The sequence below is a fragment of the Hipposideros armiger genome, unplaced genomic scaffold (assembly GCF_001890085.2).
Source record: "Hipposideros armiger isolate ML-2016 unplaced genomic scaffold, ASM189008v1 scaffold_62, whole genome shotgun sequence".
In the NCBI taxonomy this organism is placed as follows: Eukaryota; Metazoa; Chordata; class Mammalia; order Chiroptera; family Hipposideridae; genus Hipposideros; species Hipposideros armiger.
The window spans coordinates 4,873,974-4,882,470 of record NW_017731412.1 but is presented as its reverse complement, the minus strand read 5'-3'; the positions used below and the strand labels follow the sequence as shown (position 1 = coordinate 4,882,470).

The window sequence follows — 8,497 nt, the reverse complement described above, 5'->3', positions numbered from 1 at the left end:
AAAAAAAAAAAAGTTTCACAAGAGAAGACAGGGCTCAAGGACAAGCATTTCTAAGATTTCATTTCAGCTGTGCATGTCCATCAAAAGCCTGGCCTGTACCTGGCCAAGGGAGACTGAGGTGGTGCTGTTCACCTACCCATCAAAAGGCAATTTAACCGGTGATTGCTAACTTATGAGTTGTTCTCACTCTAGTGATGACACTGAAGACTCTGAAGTGAAAGAGACTGCACTGCATGAAAATATAGTAAGATGTACTAATATAAAAGAGTGCATCGAAGCTGGAGAAAAAAAGGGGGGAGGGTTATGTTAGGAGGTGGTATCAGATTTTTATTTTCCTTTCATGTCAACTGAATCAGCCTGTGAGAGTTTCTGGGGCACCCCAAACAAAACTAAATCTTCCTTTTCAAGAGTTACCCATGGATCAAGCAAGGATCCTCCAGAAGACACAAGGCAAATAGCACCAACTCATGACCCAAGGCAGATCCAGCCCACAGCCAGGTTTTGTTTAACCTCTAGTGTCAGGACTTAAAATGTTATTTTTTCAATTAGTTATCAACAATTGAAAATGGGAGGAGTTTGTGTTAGGTTGTCGTATTAACAGCCCCTACCTTATTCATGCCTCCCTATCTCTAGGCATGTGGGGAACTCCACTCACTCGGGGCTTGGTCACATGGTTTGCTTTGCCAATGTGACAATAAAAAACAGGACCTAGACAGAGACTTGAAAAGCACTGGGGCTTGCCCCGCTGCTGTGAGTCTCGTAGCTGAGACAGCCCCCCAGCCAAGGCTAAGCTGCTGGGTGAGACACACATGTCACACACAAATACACATACACCCAACAACCAGACAACCCCCAGGAGCAGAGGTGCCTAGCCAACCAGCAGTTAATCTCAGACATTTGGGGCAGCCCACCCATGCCCGGCTCAAACTGCCACCCTGCAACATGATGAGCTAAATAGTGTAGTTTTAAGTCACAATTTTGGGTGTTTTTTACGCAGCAAAAACAGTCACTCCATATGAAAATACATATTCCCAATTTAAAAACGAACATCTCAAGACTCTGCAATACTGGGACCACATTCCTACAGGGCAACAACCAGTTGACATGGGCACTGACTACCACCTTTAGCCCAGCCATAGTATGAATTTCCCAGTTTGTCACTATCATCTTACCATGTTGTGGTCAAGTTCAGATGCCCTATGCTATCTCAGTTGGGTGCTGTTACATTTATGGCCAAGAAGAACAAGTCCACATACTTGAGTTACTATCAGAAGTGAGAAAACCAGTACAATCACTTTGGAAAACTGTTTGTCAATATCTACTAAGGCTGAATGTATGCATACTTCCTGACCCAGCAATTCCACAACTAGGCGTACACCCAAGAAAAATGAAGTGCACACTCCAAAAGATTTACAGAACATTCACAGCAGCATTATTCCTAGAAGTTTCAAACAGGCTATTAACAAACTATTGGGTTGTCAGAAAAGTCACGACGTATTTTTTCTGTTTTTCATTGCAAAAATGCGTCATGACTTTTCCGACAACCCAAGAGTTACCAATAATGTCAATCAGCAGAATAAATAAAATGTGGCATATTCATAGGGATAAATCTCACACATAACGCTATGCACAAGAACCCAGACCCAAAAAGGGGATATGCTGTATGATTCTACTTACATAGTTCAAAAACAGACAAGACTAAAATAAGGGGTTAGAAGTCAAGGTGACTGGTTACCCTTCGGTAGGGGGGAACACGTCGGGTTTCTGATAAGCTATTAATGCTGTTCTGTAATGTGGGTGCTGTTTACATGGATATGTACACTCTTGAAAATTCACCAAGCTGTACATTTATAATTCATACACTTCAATACAGACTTCGATTTTTAAAAAAAACTTTAAAAAGTCGAAAAACAAGACCAAGAGGAGGGCCATGTTTTAAGAAAAATGATTAAGTATTTCCTTCAGGGATATCATGAAGATAAATTCTATACTACAATATTTAATGTGATAAAAAGAATGATAGCAACAAATGTGCAACAAATCATTACAGAAGTATGGCTGGACTCTGGAAAAGATGCATAACAAAACACCTAATGAATTAGGGAAAAAAGGACCAAATGAGCCACACCGAGCCTACTTCACTCATTTGCATTACCAGCCTGATCTCTGTGGGCTTTGAGGCTTACAACCAATGAATTATGAATCCAAGCCTTTTCCAAAAGGTTACCATCATCTCTCAGACTTAAGATAGGGGACAGGTTTACTGCCCCTTAAAAAAAATCAATTACCTTCCTAGTGCTCATCTGCCAAATGGGGCTAACAGTGGCCAGTGGAGAGGGTTGTTGGGAGAACTAAAGATAAAACCTTTGAGACAGTACCAAGGAGACAGCTTGTAAGCAGGCAATGAATTATTATGTATAGCAGTGTTACTGATGATTGCAAAATACTAAAAGTAAAATTAGCGGTGCCCCAAAGGTTGGCTGCTGCTCATAGTGTGAAGCCAAGCAGTACCTAATGTGGAGATTCTGAAGGGGACAGAGATCCACCGGCACGCGTTCCCGTGCAAGCTTTCGCTAACTACAGAGAAACTTAGATTCTTGATAGGCCCCTTGCATCCGCCTGTTGGCTAGGCCCCGCCCATTTTTAGAATACTTCATTTAAGGCCCCACTATTCTTGGTATGAGTGCCTACCCCTTAGGAGTGTAAGCGCTGGAAAGCCTCGGGAATCAGGACCTCAAACCAAAGGAAGCTAGCTAGCTACACAGCAGAGAACAACGTCTCAAAGGTGCCTGATCATCCCAGCCACCAGATTTTGGGGCCCGTCTCCAGACTGAGGCAGCAAGTCTGGAGATGGAGCAGAACCTATCTTTTAATAATGCCAACGCGACTCTTATGCCAAGTCAAGTTTGGGAAACACCTACCTGGTGAAATGTAGAGCCCAACAGACCTGGATCCAAATTCAATCCTTAGAATTTATGAGCCGGGTCTAATGAAGAAAAACCTCTTTGAGTTCCCTTCACTTGTAAGAGAAGACTAACTGCCTACCTCCCAGGATAGTTGTGAAGCCTGAAGACACTGTCACACTCAGTAGAGAGGATTTCAGCTGTGAGGCCCCAAATTTACCTTTGTCCTAATAATCGTTCCCGTTTCTCTCTCCTCCCACGGGCTGGTCTTGCCTCAGCCTACAAATCTACTTCCACTGGAATAACTTCTGCATCGATGTGGACTGACGTGAGCACCTGATCAGGTGCTAAGCCATCTTCCCGAGGCACTTCTCTTTTTTTCTCTTTTTACATCTGTCAGACTTCTTCAGCGTAGGATGTTCGTAAGCATCCCTGGCCTCTGCCGGCAGCCACACGTCCCCCACCTCCCAGTTGCGGCATCCGAAAATGTCTGCAAACACTGCCAAATCGGGGGACAAAATCGCCCCCCCCCGTTTGGGAGCCTGGGCTTCCAGAGGTACGCTATGCATGCACAACCAGAGGTGTGTGTACCTCTCTCTGCTCGCTTTTCTCCCCCCATATTGGCGGCACAGTTACATTCCAACTCACTGGCGGATGTGTACCGGGGGCTGGCCCGGGCCTCAGCAGGAGGCGACGGTCACTCACCAGGTCGCGGATGAGCTGGTCCACCAGCTGCTCCCCGCCCCCGGCGCCCCCGCGGGCCGGAGGGGAACGGGAACGGCTCGCCGCATCCTGCCTCTCGGTCCGGGTCACCAGCGCCGCTGGGGGCCGCCCCGCACCCTCGAGAAGGCCCTGGGCCAGCGCCAGGTACCCCGAGGCCTGCTCCCCGCGTCCGGGGAACACTTCGGGCCGCCGCGGCCGCCGCTCGGCAGCCTCCGGCCGCCGCCGCTTCCTCACAGCCTGGGCCTGCGCCAGCTCCTCCTGCCAGCGCCGGCGGAACTCGTCCAGGTTGTGGCTGTCCATCGCCACCACTCCCGGTCGTCCGCGTCCTCCTCGGCCCTGCCGGGTGCCACGGGACAGTCCCTCCGCGGGAAGTGTCCGCCTCGGCCGGAAACTGGAGGCGCCACTGCACTTGGGTTCCGGTGGGCGGCCCCGCCCCCGGTGGGCGGCCCCGCCCCCAGCGGGCCCCTCACGCTGCCCGCAGCGCCGACGGCCTCTGTGCCTTGGGCCTTCGCCCCGCCTCTCTGCTTTCTCGCCTATGGCTTTTGCGAAACGCACGCTTTGCGCCGCGCTCTATTTCTTTATTCAACCAACATGCGTTGAAGCAACTATTCTATGCTAGGCGCTGGGAATTCAACATTTAAATCTGCCTCCCTCCCCAAATCCATTTAGAAGTGGGAAGGAGAGGACATTCAACAAGTGGATATGAACGTTTGAATCAGTGGTAGGTGTTATGACGAAAATAAAACAAAGTAAAACAATAAAACAAGGCAAGGGATGGGGATGGGAGGGCTAATTTTAGAAAGACGGACAGAGCATGACCATCTGAGATGTCACGTGAGCTACAAGCTACATGAGAGAAACCCAACCGTGGGAAGATCAGATCTCAGAAGAGAGATTTCCGTAAGGAACTACGAGTACAAGTGCACGGCCTATGAGATGGAAAGGAAAGTGGCACACAATCGCTCTCCATCTTCCAAACACTTTGTACCTGCCGTTTTCTCTGCAGGGAATGGGTTAACTCCTATATCTTTCATATCTCAGCTCATACCTCCCAACCCCTGCCTCCCCTCCACCACCACCCCCCAAAAAATCAGGTCTCCCTATTATTCATTCTTACAGCAGCCCATACTTCTCATAGCACAGAACACAATTTATAATATTATATTTGTGTGATTGTTTATTCATACCTCCCTTCCCTACTGAACTGTCAATTCTTAGCTTGGAGGTCAGCTATTAGTATGTTCTCAATAAATATTTACTGAATAGATAACAACCCCTTAAGATGAGAACTATTGTGCATACTTTGCAGATGAAGAAACTGAGCCCCAAATCACATAGCTGGCGATTTGCAGAGCCAGGATTCTAGTTACCACGATTTTTTTTCAGTTCACTGGTATTACCAGCATGGGTTCCAGAGTTAAACAGACAAAGCGAGGTGTGAACCCCAACACCCTCTTTTTCTCACATCCACTTTCTTCCATCAATTCCACTTCTAAGAATTTGAGGAGAGTTCAAAGAATACCCTCAAGGATGTTCACAGAAGTATTGTTTATAGTACTGAAAACCAGAAGCAATCTAAACAGGGCATTGGTTAAATACATTTTACCCTATTGGAATGTAAGAAACATCCTAACTAGAATGTCAGTTCCATGAGAGCAGAGATCTGATATATTTGTTATTGCAATGTCTTCAGCACTTAAAACAGCGCCTGGGACATAGTAGCTGCTCTATAAATAATGAATAAATGAAAAACTGTGTAGCTGTTAAATATCACATTGGAAAAGAAAATTTGATCACATGAAAGTATTTTCACAATATAGCAAGTGAAAAAAGTGAGAATACATAACCATATATACAGGATGATCTCATTGGTGTCTTTTTTAAAAAAGTTTGCATGCATTTAAAAAGAATATACACTCAAATCTTAACAGGTCTTTAGAGAGGACAAGATTATGGGTGACTTAGTGTTCTTTTTTCAGTATCTGCATATTCTTTCTACAGTGAATGTTGTCCTAGCCTGGGTTCCCCCCAGAAAGCAGAGCCTGAGACCGAGGCTTGCTGGTAGCTAGTTATTTGTAGACGTGATTCCAGAGAATAGGCGTCAGGGGCCACAAAGAGTGAAAGGGAAGGAGAAACAGCTAAATCCAAAGAGCATTCTTGAGTTGGTCCTGCTGTGGGAAACTTATGCTCCATCCCACTGGGATCTTCTAAGGAGCCTTGAAGAACCCACCTCAGGACTGTTCTCCCAAGCAACAGAGCTGGAAGAAAGGAGCATTTTATCCACTGGCTCATCCTCCATTAGAGAAAGGTTAACTCCCGAGTTTTTCACAATCTCCCATTTGCAGGTTGAGTATAAGTAAACAGATTCCCATGTATGTCCCACACCTAGGAAGCAGAGATACCCTAGGGCAAAAAGAAAGAGATACCCTGTGCAGCTAATAGGAGGGATCGTCAGGTTTTCTATGCCAGTTGCTACAGCAATGACTAAAGTAAAAGATGAGTCAAGAGGATGTGATGTGGACCATAAGAAGTGCCGAATACAAGTAGGTATTCGTTTTGTAATTAAAATAGATAGACAGGGGTGGTCGGGTGGCTCAGTTGATTAGAGCGCCTGCTCTGAACAACAAGGTTGCCGGTTCGACTCCCACGTGGGATAGTGGGCTGCGCCCTCCCCCACCCCCCCCCAGCAACTAGATTGAAAACGGCGACTGGACTTGGAGCTGAGCTGCGCCCTCCACAACTAGATTGAACCAACCACTTGACTGGTTGGGTCCTGGAAAAACACACTGTTCCCAAAGAAAATTTATTTTTTTTTAAATAGACAATGATCTATTTTCCCCCAATTCATCTGACATCCGGCTTGATTCTCAATGTTTTCAATATGAATTCCAGGGGTCAAACTTGTTCTGATTATCTCCTTGTGGGTCAAAAGCCAAATACCACTCTTCTGATAGCTCTAGAATTTTGGAACATCTATATAAAACAAAAAGCAAACTGGAAAAAATTTAAACACCTAATTATGATGGTCAAAAATCAATGTTTCCTCTTGCCTGTTTAAAAGACTTTTACAGGGACCGTGCAGACAGGCTAATGGGGCCATTAGGCACCCAGGGAAAATGAAAAAGAGACATATGCTAAGAAGGAAAACACTGTCCTTTTGTCAGTATTGTCTACCATTCACTGACAATATTTATGTTGATTTTATCTCTCCCCCATAGCAAATGCCTGGGCCTCCATTTCCTCCAATGAAAGAGGAAGATAAAAATATCTTCCCTTCACAGTGATGGGAAGGCTGATAAAATGCCTGTAAAACACCTGGAGTCTATAAGGCACATAGAAGGTATTCAATAAACGCTGGGTATGATCCCTATTAACGTGGTCATGGCAGATGGAGATTATGTCTAACCTATAGTCTGGTGTTCCACGAGCCCCACCTTTTCCATATCAAGAGTGTCCCTTCAACTTACATTAGGAGACCTCCTTAGCTCTTGCAAGCAGGACCTGGAGATTCACTCCTCATTTGGGGTTGCTAGTGTGTGGAGAACACCAGGAAACTAATATAGGAACTAATACAAAACAATGATTATGACTTCAAAGTATATTATTTAGAATCTATAACTAAAACATCAGAATGCCATAAATAGCTATTTTGATAACAACAGGGCCCTGATGCCCTGATGTATTCATCCCTCTAGACATTATTGTCCTTTGTTGCTGTTCTATGCCTTCATATTAGCCAATATAAAATTCTGGGGAGGAAAAAAAAAAAAACTTTGACCTTTATAAAAAGAAAAACTCTCTGTAGCAAGGCACATTTTGCTTGTTCTGGAGCACTTTCCCTTTAATATTGCCATTTATTTTTAATGCTGCATATAAAAAAAAATGGGATTCAGCTGCCAGTTGCAGACTTAGTCATTCAAAAGGAGGTTGTTTCATTTGGACACCACTCCCTACCTCTCTCCCCAATCCCCTCCTGCTTTTATTGATGCTCTGCCCTCCCCCCACCCCCTTCCCTCAAGCACACACTTTAACTGCTCCATCCTGATTCCAGGATCCTTCCCTCTGAAAGCCTTCCCCTCCTCCAGAGAAGGAACAGCTTATGTCTTTGGGTCCCTTTTATTTGTCTTGAAAATTCAGCTCCAGCCTGATGCTCATTAGAGAAGCTTTGTTCAACCACTGCTGTCACAGAAGGAAGAAGTGATGGGGGACTCTGGTCTGCAGGATGAATGTGCTCCCTCCAGCTCAGACTCTGAGACTGCAAAAACCAATGTCCTCACCTGCCTACTGAAGAAGCCATGCACCAAAGCAACCATGAGTTTTTCCTGGAGCCGTCCCAGTCAGGGCTCACATGAAGTAAAGATATTCTTTTTTATTTTTAAAGATTTTATTGGGGAACTGGGGGAGCGGAAAAGTGTTGAGGAATCGGAGAAGGGGAACAGACAAGTAGCTGTCCTTTTGTTCTTCAGTCTAGTTGTGGAAGACATCGCTTCGCTGGCCTATGTTGGTATTGTGAGCATTGCGCTCTTCCCGGCTGAGGCAGTCGCTCGCAAGCCATTGGACAGCGGCTCATGGCAGCTCACAGCAGCTCATGAAAGTGAAAGCCAGCTGCCAGCCAGCCCAACTGCAGCCTAGGCCTTCGCCGGCGACTCACGGCAGCCCAGCTTCAGGTTGAGCTGTTGTTCACCATCTTAGCTGTAGAGGGCGCAGTGTCACTGGCCCTCATGTGGGATCCAAACCGGAACCCTGCCGCTCAGAGCTGGTGTCCCAAGCCAACTCACTCAATGCGCCACTCGGCCGGCCCAAGTAAAGATACTCTTGTTGTTAGCATGACTTTGACCCTGACTCTGATGAAACAAGGAGCCCAGTATTAT

The 8,497-nt window shown here is 45.9% G+C and overlaps 1 protein-coding gene across 2 annotated transcripts in view; it reads right to left on the bottom strand.

Moving 5' to 3' along the window:
- The window catches only part of FBXW8 (F-box and WD repeat domain containing 8), a 131,667-nt gene extending 127,650 nt beyond the window's left edge, over positions 1–4,017 (bottom strand). For both annotated transcript variants that reach the window (XM_019641588.1, XM_019641589.1), the window contains exon 1: positions 3,609–4,017. In XM_019641588.1, coding sequence (XP_019497133.1) covers positions 3,609–3,926 — 318 coding nt within the window. In that variant the 5' untranslated portion in view covers positions 3,927–4,017. The remainder of the gene's footprint in view (positions 1–3,608) is intronic.
- Positions 4,018–8,497: the final 4,480 nt, after the last annotated feature.